Source organism: Typopeltis vanoorti, chromosome 16, assembly GCF_054136105.1.
Source record: "Typopeltis vanoorti isolate ZY-2024b chromosome 16, IOZ_Tvanoo_1.0, whole genome shotgun sequence".
Classification (NCBI taxonomy): domain Eukaryota; kingdom Metazoa; phylum Arthropoda; class Arachnida; order Uropygi; family Thelyphonidae; genus Typopeltis; species Typopeltis vanoorti.
The window spans coordinates 15589986-15606128 of NC_143564.1; the positions used below are offsets into that span (position 1 = coordinate 15589986).

At 35.2% G+C, this 16143-nt stretch overlaps 1 protein-coding gene across 1 annotated transcript in view; it reads right to left on the minus strand.

Annotated features, from left to right (window-relative positions):
- Window positions 1-16143, minus strand: part of Rab21 (RAS oncogene family member Rab21) — a 69150-nt gene that overhangs the window by 23053 nt on the left and 29954 nt on the right. Inside the window, exons 3-4 of the mRNA XM_090406059.1 lie at window positions 9646-9753; window positions 1502-1620 (exon numbers count right to left, since the gene is read on the minus strand). Coding sequence (XP_090262185.1) covers window positions 1502-1620; window positions 9646-9753 — 227 coding nt within the window. The remainder of the gene's footprint in view (window positions 1-1501; window positions 1621-9645; window positions 9754-16143) is intronic.

The window sequence follows — 16143 nt, forward strand, 5'->3', positions numbered from 1 at the left end:
GAAAGAGAACTTTTAAGTGACTTTGTGCTCAGTAACTTGTTAACTATTGGACTAGTAGTCTGAGAGCCTAAGAGTATGCAACACTCAGTAAAATGTGAATGGAATTTTGTTAGCGAACTTTGTTTAGATATTGAACTAGTGTTTTATGATCTGTGTGTATCTTTTAACCTAGAGATGTAAATAGTGTGTTTGATAATTAGAATGTTCCTTTACTGCTTAGCTAGTGAACTAGAATTTTGATATGACATACTTTGATGTGTGGAAGTCTATTTGCATGCATAGATATTTAATAAACATGTTTTTTCTATGAAAGCCTGATTTTACCACTCACAAAACTTCGGACCTATGAATAAGGGGACATTAAGGGAAGTTTAGAGAGTTAAAACCATTACTGCAATGTTGAAATTTCTATAAGCACTTAATACTTTAACAAGATTAGGTAATACTTGAACTCTGGGAAGGTTTCTTTGAGCAAGAATTCCTCTGTTCTAGAACTCTGACTGATGCAGCTAAATCAAACAAATTTTGTCAGAGTTCTGAAAGGAGAAACGGTCCCAAAGAGATAGGTTATAGATTTAAGCTTAGTAGCCAGAAAAGGGATAAGGAAATAATAGAAAAAGGTAACGACGTAACAGTTCACTGGATGAAGAAACTTATATGTATGAAGAGGAGGTATTAGAGCTGATGCATATAAAAAGGGCAAGTTGGTTTGGTAGAGAAATTCTGAGCCAAAGTAAATCAAACAGGGGATTTCAAGGATGTGCAGTTTCTGGCATTGTGACAATGCTGATGAATGCATAAGTGCTTTCCTTGTAGCAGAAAGAGCTGTGTAATGTGTAGTTTGGGTAGTTGAGGTGGACAGTAGCTGTCGAGGTTGCCACTTGAGGGTTCTGATAGGAATAGTACTTCAGGTTTTGATGACTGTAGTGGGGGGGTATGCATTGTTTATATTGCTGTTTTGACCACAAATGTTGGTGAAGTGGATGTGGATATATATATATATGTTTTTTTTTTTTGGATGGATTTTTTTGAACAATTTTTTATGGAAGAATTTTTGAGATCTGCAGTAATATCACATTTCTTTGGGTTGTAGTTTGTATTTTGTGAAAGAGATAAAGAGGAAGTGGAGCATGCAATGAGAGGTGGCAGAGTCGCAAATATACTGCCCTTACAGAGGGAACCCAGTATCCTGTCCATGTCCATACGCAGCCTCGACAGATCCCCCTGGACCCATAGCTTTTGGTCTCCATCCAATCACGAACTGGTAAAATATGTGGCTGCAGGATTTGACAGTGCCTGATCATGAAGCCTCCAAATTCATTATTAACTGATTTGGTCCCATGTACTATCCAGCGGCCAGCCTGTGGATGTGTTTTAGTGCTGTACCCTCAAGAAGTGGAGATGGGAAGGTTCATACATTTCAAGTACAGTACTTCAATTCAGATTTCACTAAACTTTGGAGCATTTTAAATGCACTTTTAAAGCTAAAATAATTACTTACTTTTCAGCTACATCTACAGGAACAGATCTCGATTTCTCTAAGTCTACCTTGTTTCCAACTATACATAAACAAGCATCACTTCCCAACATTTTCCTCAGTTCTTTTACCCAATTTTTTACCTATTAATTGAAGTAAAAATTAATCGTAAAGAAAGACTTAAAAGTTTGACAACAGTTATTGAAAAAAGTAATTAGCAATTTTATTTTTACTTCTATTCAACACATTGAATATTCACAGCATTCACTAAACAGTGATTTTCCACTTTACCAGTACTTGTAAAGCAAAATACAAGAGATATTTCAAATTTCTAAATTATCTAGCAATGCCATAGTAGGAAGGTGATGATAGTGGAAGGTTATAATTGGGAGTTCAAAAAATTGCAAAACTATCAAGTTTACCTATCAACTGTAAAATATTCAGAGCAGCCATTTAACAATGCAAACCTCAAGGAGTGCTAGTACAGGAAATGAATAATAAACCATATGGGAATGTCTGCTATGGATGTGCTAAGAAATTCAAAATTTTCACAGCAGATTTTATTTGTATTATTCACATTTTCAATGATAAAATAACATTTTTTTTGTGTCTGTTAAAGTAAGCAGCTTTACCAAATTTTTAAGGGTCCTAGACTCTACATATGGTACACAAGCATGAACAGAATAACCTAAAGTTCAATATACAGAGGTAGCAGGGTTTTCCCCTCCTGGAAACTTGGTTTTTCATCCCGCATACAGACAAATTGGCCCTTGAGAACACGTGCAATTTACAGACATCGAATACCAGTTGTGGTGATGGTGGAGGTGTGCGGTAGATGGCGCTGATGGAGACGATTCATAGTAGAGGTTCGGTGTAGTGGTTGAGACAATTGTAGGTGTCCTCCCGCGATGAGTCTTCGGACTCCTTGGAGGCGTCAGGAATAATAATAATAATAAAATGTGATGAGGCAAATTTCTGTCATGAGATGCATAACCTTTCTTCATTACATTAATCTAGAAATAATCTAATAATATTATTTATAGAAGAAACAGCAGCAATTATGATTTTCTTTTGCACTTGGTTTAAATTATCAAACGTAATTTATTTTTAATTTGCTGATATGGTTGGCAGAGTGGTTAGCATACCTGCTCACCAACCAACATTCTGCCATGGGGACATGGATGTTTGTCACTGTCTTCAGGTCGGAGATAAATTTCATTGCCCAGTGTGAGACACTGCCCCAGTCTGCTTATCAGAGGCAAGATAAGGGGTTTGAAAGAGTTCCATGTTTGGTCTCTGGAGCAGGGTTTCCAGGCTATGTAAAAAAAAAAATAAATAAATAAATAAATAAATAATAACTAAAATAAAGAGCCAAAGGACTTCATTTTGGCGATGCAAAATTATATAAGCAAAATGGATATTGGATCCAGCATTATTTCAAAGCCGAATTTAGAAACTATGAAAATTACGTAAGGTAAGTTGACCAGAGAGCTCACAGGAATATACTACCCGGCATTCACGAGTTGCCTTAGTGTAGACTACTTAAAAGACATCTATAAATTCACCTTTTATTAGTCCATTTTGATAAGGTTTCATTGGCCTGACAGTGCTGTTTCTAACTGGTTGGTTCTCATCAGAGACCAGGCAAAACCTTATGAGAGCAGAACCTCTCGTTCAGTACTAAGGAACTTGAAATGTCAGAGAAATGTATTTTTCATAAGCAAACACTCAGTGAATTAAAATTAATTAATTTTAATCTCTTGAGCTTTCATAAAAGTAATTACTTGGTCTGTGAAGAGAACCAATCAGTTTGAAACAGCTGTCAGGCCAGTGAAACCTGATCAAAATGGACTAATAAAAGGCAAATATATAGACGCTTTGGCGGTGCCTATGTCTTTTAAGTAGTCCACACTAAGGCAACTCATGAATGCCAGGGAGTTGTATTCTCCTAAGCTCTCTGGTCAACCTACGTTATGTAACTTTCATAGTTACTACATTCGGCTTTGAAATAATGCTGGATCTAATATCCACTTTGAATAATTTGAATTTAAATTAATTAAATTTGAAAAATAATAAAAAAATAAGGGGAAAATATCATCAAATTCCTGATGTGTACTCTCAAGGGGGTGTACAGGATATGACAGTGCTACATGAACTTACATCACCACTAACTTCCTATCTACAATTTTCCTCCAAATCAATCTGTTACCTGATCCAACATTATCAGATCTTATATTTCTGTCTTCTAAGGCACTTTTTACTGTATCAATCCACCTATATCTTGGACTTCCTCTGGCAGAGAACACTTGTTTTGCTAATCTTTTCTATCGCATTCTGTTTAAGTGACCATACCACCCAAAATTAGCACTGCTGAAATATTCCTGGATGCTAATGTCAAGTTCTTTCCTAATATCCTTGTTTTTAATATGATATTGCCAGCAATATCATATTGCCAGTGATGCCATCTGTCATTCACCCCTTAGGACTCTCATATCTACAGTCTCTAGTCTTTGGTAAAGTGTTTTATTTCTATCCCAGATCTCAGATTCATGTTAAAATTGGCTTGAACATGTCTTGTAGACAGCTAATTTAGTGTTTTGACTACTAATTTCTCTCTTATTCCATATAAATTTATTCAGTTGACTACCTACCATACCAGCTTTGTTTATTCTGTTGTCTATTTCCATATTTAATTTACCATCTTCACTAAAAATCGTGCCTAAGTAGCTGAAATGTTTTACTTATTCTATAGATTCTCCATTCATGATGCAGTTGATATTTTCAATGTTTCTGCCTATTTTCATTGTCTTTGTCTTGTTATTAACTGTTGTAATAGTTATTAACTGATGTAATAACTATTACAACAGTTATTACAGTATTACAACCAAACATATCATTACTGGCTCAAATCAAGAACCCCATCCTCCATTAGAGCTTATACCCAAACCTGAAATAAATGCAAAAAAAACAATGAATGCTTCCAAAACAGAGTTCGAAAGAGCAAAAAGCAGGAAACTAGCAGCCTGTCCAAATAGCAGCCACCCTTTTGGTCCCTCACCAAAGCAATTGGTCGTAACTTCTGCCCAACATTATTCCCACCTCTATCATACCCAGCTGGCTCCATTGCATCATTGCCTACAGAAAGGCCAATCTCCTGGCCTCACACTTTGCTTCCAATGCATGCATAATTCACAATGGCAAATGTCTCCAAACCATTCCAGTTGCTCAATTCCAGGGTTCAGATAACCTTGTCAATTTCAATGCAAATAAAACCTAGTACTGTCATTTCTCATAAAAAAAGAACCATTCTCTCCCGGTATTATTTTTGACAACACCCAAATTTCCAGACAATCTGAAATTTCTCTTCTTGGAATTACCCTGACATCAAGCCTCTCTTGGCATAAACACGTAACAATCATTGCATCCTTAGCTTCTAAAAAACTAGGATTTCTCTTTCGCTCAAGACGTTACTTCACCTCTGAACAGCTGTTAACCTTATACAAATCACAAATCCACCCAACCATCAAATACTGCTCCCACATATGGGGGTGAGGCACCCAAAAGCTCACTCAAAATGCTCGATTCAATCCAGAGGAGGGCAATCAGACTTATTAATGACCCATCTCTTACCAACTCACTTCCCCACTTTTGCACACACAATCAGTCTCTGCACTATGTGTTTTCTACAAATATTTCCACAGAAAATGTTCATCCGAATTAGCATCAATAATTCCACCCACTCAGAACTAAGCTCGCTGGAACACATGCAGCTGCTGTCAACATCCCCACACAGTGCACCTTTGAAACCAACAGAACAAGTTTCTTCTCCTCCTCCTCCTTCATCCCTGCAACTGCTATACTATGGAACAGTCTTTGACGCTCCCTAATAGTGTATTCCTTATACAGTCATTCGATTTGAATGACTGTATAAGGAATACACTATACAGTCATTCAAATCGAATGTGAACAAGTACCTTCTTTCCCAACCCATAGATGGTACAAATGTACCACAGGCTGATCTACCAACCTCTCATGTATGGGCTCAACATAAAAAAAACAGTTATTCAATTTAGTCAGGAAATCTTGCAGACGTGTACCAGATTTATTTAGAAGTATGACATAATCCACATAAAGGGTTGAGATTAACTTTTCCAATTTTGATATCAGGTTTAACACCATTTTCCTTCATAGCGTGATCCATATAGATAATGAATAATAGACAGGATAATGTACATTCTTGTCTGACACCAGTTTAACAATGAACCTTCTTCCTGCACTTCCTTCAATTCTAACTGCTGACTTAGAACTCAAATAAAGACTAAGTATTGCCTGACATAATGCCCCACTGACACTATATAACTGTAGTGTTTTGAATAGCTTCTCTCTCTCTCTCTCTCTCTCTCTTGGTACCTTGTCATATGCAGTATTCAAAACTTAAATACAGATCTTTGTTATATTCCCAGGATTTCTCAACTATTTGTCGGAAAGTGACAAATAGTTGAGAAATCCTTCTCAACTATTAATCAAGTATACTTGCATAAATCTTACCAGAAACACTCAGTAGTGAAAAATTCTGTAATTCTTGGAATTATTGCCACTGAATGTTGTGAGTGCAAGCAGTGTGAATGAATTCAGGAATAATTATGAACACTGGTGCATGTAGTATGTGGTCTCCCTCGATGAGATGAGTCCCTCACTCCCTGGAGGTGGCTCTTAATAATAATAATTGCTAAATGAAAGAAGAAGCAACAGCATAGTGCTCAAAAACACTCAACAGGCATGCAATCAGGAATACATATCCATACTTGAGGTAGAAAAAGCAATCAAAAGCCTGAAATGTGGAAAGGCAACAAGAATAGATATTTGACCAGAAATGCTCAAGTATGGAGGTATAAAAGTCTTGCAGTGCCTGCACTGCATTGTTCAGAAAACTTGGACAGAAAGACAATTTGACTGCATGCCTCTTGAGTGTTTTTTACCACTGTGCTATCACTGCTTGTTTCATTTAGCAATTTTCCAAAGTAATTACTCCATACTTCAAGGATATTTTTTCTCTGTTTTTCATGCTCCCTTTGTCATCTCTAATTCCTTTTACAGCACTCTTTCCTCCATTTCTGAGATTTTCAACAGCCTCCAGAATATCTTACCACCTTCTTGATATTTATTTACTATGTTCTTACCAAAGTCTTCCTATGATTTTTGTTTAGCTAGTTTGAGTGTTTAGCTTTCTTACATTTGTTTCTGTATTCTCTAAGAGCACAAGCTGACTTATCTGCCACAGGAACTTTTGATATGCTTTCTTCTTTTCCTTCACTGGCTCTTTACCTGTGTCCACCATGGAATTCTGATTTTTCTATCCTTGCAGACAACCTCCCCACATGCCTCTTGGCTAAATCAATCAATGTTTTCTTCAAGGCTTGCCACTGAATCTCCAATGGATGTTCTCAAACTCTTTTCATTTTTTTATTGAATAATGTTTGTGTATTTTGGTCTACAGTTCATATCTGAGAGCTGCTGAACTTTTATTCGCTTCAAAACTTTCTTATATGTTCTTCTTTTCAATATAAAATTCACTTTTATATTGAAAAGCTCAAGACTAAATAGTGATCGCTTGCAATTTCAAATCCTCTGTACACTCGTATCCTGCACCAGGGAGAAAACATCACTATCAACAATAACATAGTCAATGAAACATTTCTGATTCCTTGCCTCTTCTCTCCATGTGAATTTGTGCACATTTTTATGTTTGAACATGGTGTTAGTAATCACCAGTCCATGTCCTGAGAAGAAATTCATCAGGTATTTGTCATTATTATTAGCTTTGCTCTTTTCTCCAAATTTTCCCCAAATATTTTTGTATGTCTGACAATCATTTCCTACTCTGCTATTTAGATCCCCAACAAGGACCAACTTTTCCTTCTTCATTGTGTCAGCTGCTTTCTCTAAAGCCTCAAAAAATTCCTCCACTTCTACCTTAGTAGAACCTTTTACTAAGGAACTAGGCACAAATAAGTCTCATTGTCTAGTTCCCCATTCTGATATGTCTCCACATCACTCTACTTGATATTGCTTGCCATTCAAGAAGATTAGCCTCGTATTTAGTGTTGAATACTTAGCTGCAACTTCTTTTCCTTGATTGTCATTGCCTGAATATAACGTTTTGTATTTATTGCTCAGAAAGAACTCACCAGTTTTTGTCTTTTTTTGTTTCAGTCACCCCTATTATGTCAATCTGGTACTTATTCAATTCCTCAGCTAGCTCCATTTCTTTGCAATTCAAAATTCTTAAGTTGATAGTATACTGATCTTGAACTCTGGTGATGTTAAGTTGGGGTATGTTTCAGGATTTGTTCCAGTAGCTGACTTTTTTCGATGTTTGCCCTCGTTCCCTGGCAAAAACAATGGAGGCCTTGTTTAACTGGGCGACAACCCAGCCAGCATGAACTTCTGTCATGTTGTACCATCAATTTTATATTGTGGTTTAAGCCAATAAGAATACAATTTGGTCGGCTAAATCCCAAACTGCCAGCCCATCCTTGTTCGCTCAGTATCCAGGTAGCAACTAACAGAGTGTACCACGAGAAGGTGAGGATTGGACATTAGGTCAGAATCCCTGGTTGGTTCTCTGTATTCCTTTAAAGGCTATGTGGAGGTCTCCTCTCGGTTATACAGCTTTGACCCTTAAGCACTCCTTAAGAAAATTAATAAAATTATATTCTCCTTCCAAATCTATCCTCTCCAACAAAACTAAGATTGTCATCCCTTAATATCTAAGTTAGTTTAGAAAAAAAAAAAGTGTATGTTCTTAAATTATGCAAACTTCCTTCAAACCATATCAAAAATTAACTCACTTATCTGCTAATCCAAAGACCCTGTCATCACTAAGATCAAAGTATTTACAGTATTCTTGATCATGCAAACTAACATTTTAATTAGACTGATTGAATAGCCAATATCTGATTGGATGAACATAGAAAGTACATCCAATATCTACAATCCAGTTGCTATTGGGTTGAAGGGTATACCACTGACACATATTCAGTGAAAAACCTATTACTTACACAGATATATGAATTGGTCACAGCTATGCAACATTCTCCTAACTTAAATAAATATGGCTAGTTCACTCTACTAAAATCTGGGAGACTGTTATTTTGAGATTGTCATCTGAATGATCAAGATTTCCCTTACCAAGCCTATAGAGGGTACCAGTTAGGAATGTACAATTACTCCATTTTACATTCACTCCGTGTCTGTCATATCATGCCACATTTAGATGCACATATTTTTGTCTTCAGATGGCTTGGTGACCAAGGAGAAATATCAGTTTAATAATTTAATGAACTTAGTTATTAAAGGTCTGTTTCTTCTTTTAAATAAACACAACTGGTAATCAGTACTTAAGTATCTATACCAGGTAAGATATATTCCAAGTAACAGATCTCCCTATTCATTGCATTCAGAAAAGAGATAACATTTCTCGAGACATAAGAAATTACATAATATGAAATCTAAATTAATTGTTTAAGAAAGATTATTAACTTCATATAGGTATTAATGCCACTGTGGCATCTTTGATGAAACCTTTATTTAAGTAGAAGATAATTTTGTGCGGTAGATGTGGATTGAAAGGTTTGAAATAGTCTGAAAAAGGACGCTGGTACTTATATATGGTATATATGATGGGTCTCTAACATTATTCTGTAAAACATTATTTTAAAGAAATGTAATTTTTTAAAAAAATGCAAGTTATGAAAATTTATAACACACACACACAAATAAATAGAAAAAATAAAAAATAAAATACATAAACTCGGTGGTTATTGATACTTTAAAGTTGGAAAGATTTGGGTTCAAATCCCAGCTAGAATGTAAGAAACACTAAGCATTTTTCAACTGAAGACAAGTTAGTCAGTATTATCTGGAGGTGGCAGGGTTTACTTTTCCCGAACAGTGGATTTTCTCATAGCAATAGACAAATCTGATAGAGATAAAATTTTGGCAGAAATAGTAGACTGTGGAAATGGAAGATGAATGTAGCAATCTATCCAGCCTAAGACATGAAATGAAAGTTGAGATTGTATCAGTGATAAGAACAGCTAAGCATATGGCTAAAATGTAAATCAATTGTGGCTTAAATCCAAGAGCATTTTCTGAAAAACACAAACCTTCAGGAACGAATCTTCATCAGTAATATCATAGACGAGAATGGCGCCATTGCTATCCCTGTAATAGATAGGACCCAAAGCATGAAATCGTTCCTGTCCTGCTGTATCCTGAAATATAAATGAATGTTCAGAATATTAATTACAAGAAATTATCTTTATCTAGATAATATAAATTATTTATAATTGTTATTTGACTATCATATTATCCTCATCTCAACTCTTTTCAACACAAACTTTTGTTGCCTTTATTTATGTGACAGGCATTCTTAATTTTGAAATGAAAAAGGAGATATATATTTGTTGGTAATCAGAACAGCTAAGCAGATTGCTAAATTACAAATCATCTGTGGCTCAAATACAAGAGCATTTTCTGAAAAAAAAAGACAACTTCCAAACAGTCGTTGAAGTATGTTTTGAAACAATGCATAAGAATTACTCACTGTATGGAATTTAATGAAACTAAGATGGTTATGATTTCTGTCAAAATTTGTTGAGTCATCTCAATTTTGGTTTAAATGAGACACAAATGAGGCAAAATGATTTAAAATTATAAAAAATTATATACTGCAAAAAAAAAAAAAAAAAAAAAAAAAAAAAAAAAAAAAAAAAACTATTAATGCAGGGCAGCCATTCAGTCCTGAAGGGGTTTAAAAAGTGATTAACTTATAATAAAATATTCTGTAACAAAAAAAAAGAAAAAAAAAAAGAATAAAAAATGATAAATAAATAAAAACGTTATTAAAATGTTTAAACCCCTTTGTGACTTATGGACCACCCTGTATTTTTGCTGTTAGTGCACACAGCAATCTATATGAAGACTCATTATGGGACATGCAGACTATCTACACAATTCCTATTGTACTTCTCAAATGCAAAACACTAAGACAATGATTCATTTGCCACTCTCCAAGCAAGTCATCAGACATAGCTGGTCTGGTTGGCTGAGTGGTTAGCATACCTGTTCTCCAACTAACATGTCACAGGTTTGAATCCTGCTGTGGGCATGGATTATTGTGAGTGTCTTTAGATGGGAGATGAATTTCACCACCTGGTGTGAGACCAATACCACCATCACACTTATTGGAGGCCCAAAGTGGCTTGAAAAAGTGTAATGTTTAGTCTCTAAAGCAAGGTTTCCAGGATATGTAAAAGAAATAAATAAATAATTACAAAAAATATATAAAATTAATAAAAATGAAAAAAAAAAAATCCTTAGCCCACCCAAAGTACAAATGTACTATAGGTTTACTAATAACTTTTTTGTGAGTAAGAACCAGATAAAAAATAAACACGTGCCTAACCGTACTCTTAATTTCCAGGGATGATCTGATCCCTTGCTCTGGCAACTCTAGACAAGTGCTGAAAATTTTCTCTGAATCAATCCCTACAGAATTCTTTCAGTAATTTGCTTCTTTTTCACCTAACAACCTGGTGAAAACTCTTTAACTCATAAACTCTCGATCTACCCTCATATTTAAACATTCAATAACCACTCATAATCCAATGAGCTACCTTGGCAACTTTTGAACCCCCCCCCCTGCCACTCTCCCAACCTTTAACTCCCTATCTACCAACAACCCCAAATCCTTAATTTCATCAATTTCCTGGAGTAAAGTTCCATCAATACAGTACACAAAGCTTGTAATCTTCTCATCCCATAATGCCTAACTTTACACATATTCTCAGTCTAAATCATTCTGCAGGCTCTCTACATCACCTCATCTATAACACCCATTTATGCATCGTCAGCAATCTGAACTGAACTGAAAGGCTATTCTTCTAATTCGTGTAACAGAGTTCTATGCAGTATCTTGTCAAACATATGATTGCAAAATACAGCAGTACATCATGCAGCCATCCCCTATATTCATTTCAACTATAAGTCGATTATAAAAAGTGAGTAAATTACAAAGACTTGACCTATCCTGACAGAGTTATGCTGTTCCCCAAAGTATCATATTATTCATCCATTCCTGAATTTTACCTATAAGCAACTTCTCCAATATCTTTACCATCACACCCAAGATACTAACTTATCTATAATTCAATACCTCTGTCCTCAAGCTTTCTATAATGGATGCAATGTATATACTATTTTGGTAATGGAACTATTTTTGCCTTCCTTTCACTCCTTGGACTATATAAGAGCAGAGGCTTAAGTTAAACAGCCTCATCAGACACAAAGCCAATTCCTTCGCACCTTCTCATAATACATGGGTTGTTGTCCTAATCCCATTGCATTTGCATTGAGATTCTGCCATATCCATAGTACTTCCAAATTATCAACCTCTATTCCTACACTAGTTTCTTTCACTGTAGTAATATCCTCACCTGGATGACACTCTTGCAAAGTGGTCAGTCACCTCCTATCATCTTCATCACCTGGTTAAGGTTATCCTTCCAATGGAATTCTCTGGATTTCCTATGGCCTGCTCAGCTGATTTCCTTTCATAATCTAATTTTGCCCTCCTTACCATGCTGGTTACCTCTCTTGCTTCTGTATTATACTGCCCATGAGCTATTTAATCACCTTTCTCCTTATATATCCTCCTTTTTTTTTTTTTTTGTAGCTCCTGCTTAATGATAATACTCACCTATCTTATGCCACAGTTCTGCTTTGAGCTGCCAATTTCTTTGAATATTCTCCAAATACATGAGCCAATTGATAATCACCTGTTCTGCAGTTCCACATAATACCCCTTCTTAACTGAAAATTTCATGTTTAATAACTTCTGCAGTCAAGGCCACAGGATAACTCTCTCGTGTCTGAGAATATACTTTAAATCTTTCCATAATCAAGATTATGGAAAGAGCCTCTGATGCTATCACCAGACATAACATTCTTAAATTCCTGAGTCTCCTCTATCACATGCTATTTCAAGTAATTATCTCTGGAATTTATTTACCTACTAGGTGAATAAATCCAATTTCCTCCTCACTATGCAATCTTTCCACTTTCCAATCTCCAGCCCTGAAGCTGAAGTCCCCAATATTAATGATGCTAGCTGCACTCATGCTAATTTGATGATGCATATCACCCACATCTTTCCTTGCACATGTAGCAGCAACCAACTGTATACTTTGTCCTGTTGGCCACTGTATTTAAAGTGACTCCTACTCTTCTTGGCTACTCTTCAATTCATGTGCTTTCATCAGCAGTATCGATTTTATTCTTTCTATTCTGTCTGAAAATACTATACTCCCACATTTTAGCTGTGTAATTATATCATCCACTGTCAACCAAGTCTTACTAATGCCTATATTTTGTTTTTGTTACTTGATTCTGCATTTTTTTTTTTTTTTTTTTTTTTTGTTCATTCCCCTCATGGATACCTGTATACACACACACCTGCATCTCCCTGAAACAGCCCTAGTTTCACTGATTTTGCACACTTCAATAATCTCAATGAACAATGCTTTCTTGTACATGGACAGCTAACTCCAAATCCATTCAAGTGCAATACATTAGCATTATATAACTCCTTTCATCCATAAAATTTAGTCCAAAGGTTTAGAAACTGCATAACCTACACATTCACACATTTATAATCATGTCTCCCCCCCCCACACACACACACAACTCATCTCTATCAGAGCATGGCAGCAAACTCAATCTTTACTCTCTCACCCATAATTTTGCTTCTTCCAAATCTCTCATATATCTTCTTTCATACTATACTTTTCACCATTCAAATTATTAATGTCTGCCTAAACAAACTTTTTCACTTTATGTCTGTGTATCCTGACAGCCTCAGTGATATCAATTTTGCAACAGGGAAACAAGTTATAATTATGCTCTCATTCAGTACTCCTCTTATGAGAGAATCATCATAACTTACTCTCCTCTTACTTTCTTATATATTTCTTTTTTATTCCTCACACCTCTTTCTCTTCTACATCACCATTCACTATTTCATTTCTGCCATTGTTTAACAAAGCCCAAGCTTTGTTCTTGAAGGACTCCATGATATTTCTAGTACACTATTTCTTTCATAACATCCTCTTCATTCTCCTGATCTTTTGCCACCGAATTTTCATTATAAACAACCTAGCTGATGCAATTTAAAGTCCATCAGTCAAAAATGGCTCTGAAATGCTAGTATATAAGAATGATATTGTATTGTTCTAACTACTGTCAGATGAAATGCTCGGTAATAATTAATAGGTCATAATATAAATTTAATCATGCAGGACAGCATCGTATGGTACTATACTCATCGTGAAGGTACATATAAAAAAACTGATGGGATTATAACCTCACAGATAGATTCTTATTTCTCTAAATTGTCATCTGCAGAAATCCAACACCAATCAAATTTCACAAAATTTTGTAACTACTTTGTTTAATTCATGATCATCAATACAAATTCTCTGTATTCATCTGCAGAAATCCAACACCAATCAAATTTCACAAAATTTTGTAACTACTTTGTTTAATTCATGATCATCAATACAAATTCTCTGTACTATCAAATCCAGATATTTGATTCTGATTTGGTCGATATCTTCTCCTGTTTCAGTGACAGTTCCACTTATACAAGGTTGAAAACCAAACCTACAACATGTATATTATATGTATGTCAGGAAGTTGATTGATCAGGAGTTTACTCTAGAGTTCAAACACTGTGATATTCAGAACTTGAAAAAAAATGTCTTTGTCTACTCATCTGTGATGAGTGGGAATTTTCAATTGACATGTAAAAAATCATAAGAGGAGCTCCAGTTTAATCGTCACTTTTATTTATGTAATGCTAACTCTGTTTCATGTTGTAAACAGACTTTTGTGTATTTACCCCACTGGATGTGAGGAATACTGATCATTACAAATGGCCATTTTATGAATTATCATCCATTTTGTCGTAATGGAACACAACCAATGAGAAGTTACGAAACACATGCATCATTTTATCTTTAAAGATCGCTCAGTAATACAAATAGGTAACTAATTAATCATGACATGACAACCAAAAAGATACATATAATATTCAAGTAGAACTTAAGTCTGGAGAATGCTACTCAACATAATATAATGGGTATCTCTTCCTTTAAGACAGGGCTGTCCAAAACACAGCCTGCAGGCCACATGCGGCCTGCCTGTGGGTTTTGATTTTCACAAGAGAAAAAATAAAATAACAATTTGAATCGAATGCTTATTAGATATTTTAATTCTATCATTAATCGATAATCTCGATGTTGGTTATTTTATTTGGTGTTTTTACATCACTATATACCCACATGTTTTTCAGGTGTCAAAGAAGCATTCTTACACTGCTTTGTTCTAAAGCACATGTTCCGCCACTCATGGGTTACGTGAGCTTGTGATTAGTTTGTTCAGCTATCGAGGTTGCATCGCTGCTGCTCACTAAATTACTAGATATGCATTGGATGCGGCCCATGGATAAATCTTTTTTTTAATGCGGCCCTCGGATTACATAAGGTTGGACAGCCCTGCTTTAAGACATAAGAGAAATGGTTATAAGAAAATATGGAAAAATGTAAAGATGGAAAAGTTATTGAAAATAAGATTATTGCAATTTTATCTATAATTTCTATCTCAAGCTATGATTATTTTTTAATAGGATGAGATGTTATGACATATCAAGGGTAAAAAGTTACAGAAATGCTGCCAAATTAACATGAGAGCTTAGATGAAACACTCAACTCAGCATAGCTTATTATGCACATGTTCCAATGTTGACTTGCAATGCTTTGCCACATATCATCACAATGTTTTTATGAGTAAATAAAAACAATTTTGTACACTAACAGAATTTTTTTTGTAATCTCTTTTCTTGTTTTTACTATTTTTTTTTTTTTTTTACTATTAATACGTCAAGAATGCAGGATGACTGCAAGAAATTTTCACTCTAACTTTTCTCAATATTTTGCTAAATAACTGAGTTTTCCTATAACTCCAAACTCATGGGATGGGAAATGATATGCTCACTATTATTCATACAAAAGCGTGTGCAAAAAGTTATTTTCATAACTGCATTCGCAAATGGTTAGTAAGCACTAACCTTAAGATGGATGGATGGTGTGTGTGGAGCAACTAATCTTCAGAAAGTTGAAATCTCCAGAAAATCAAACAACAGGACTACATGGCAAGGTCTGATGTGGCACATCACTGAGCATCTGTGGATGTCCAATGAACATATAGATAGTAAGCACTACAACAGAAAGCACATCTCTAGATGGGTCTTCCATTATATATGGGTATGAGAATTACCAGATAGGTGCTACACCATCAGCATGATCATTTTCTGGGATATACCCTCAAGGTGGATATCACGTCAGTACAATACAATATTTGATAACTAGTTTCCTTTTGGCAATTTCTTCTCACTATATCTATATATCAGGTTATTGATTTGATTAATTCTTACTTTTCAATGATTTAAAGCACTCCTAACTGCATATCCATTTCCTGCAATTTATTTATCAAATTCCATGTGGAATCCTGTCAAAAGCACTGCAAAGTCCAGCAATATCACTGTG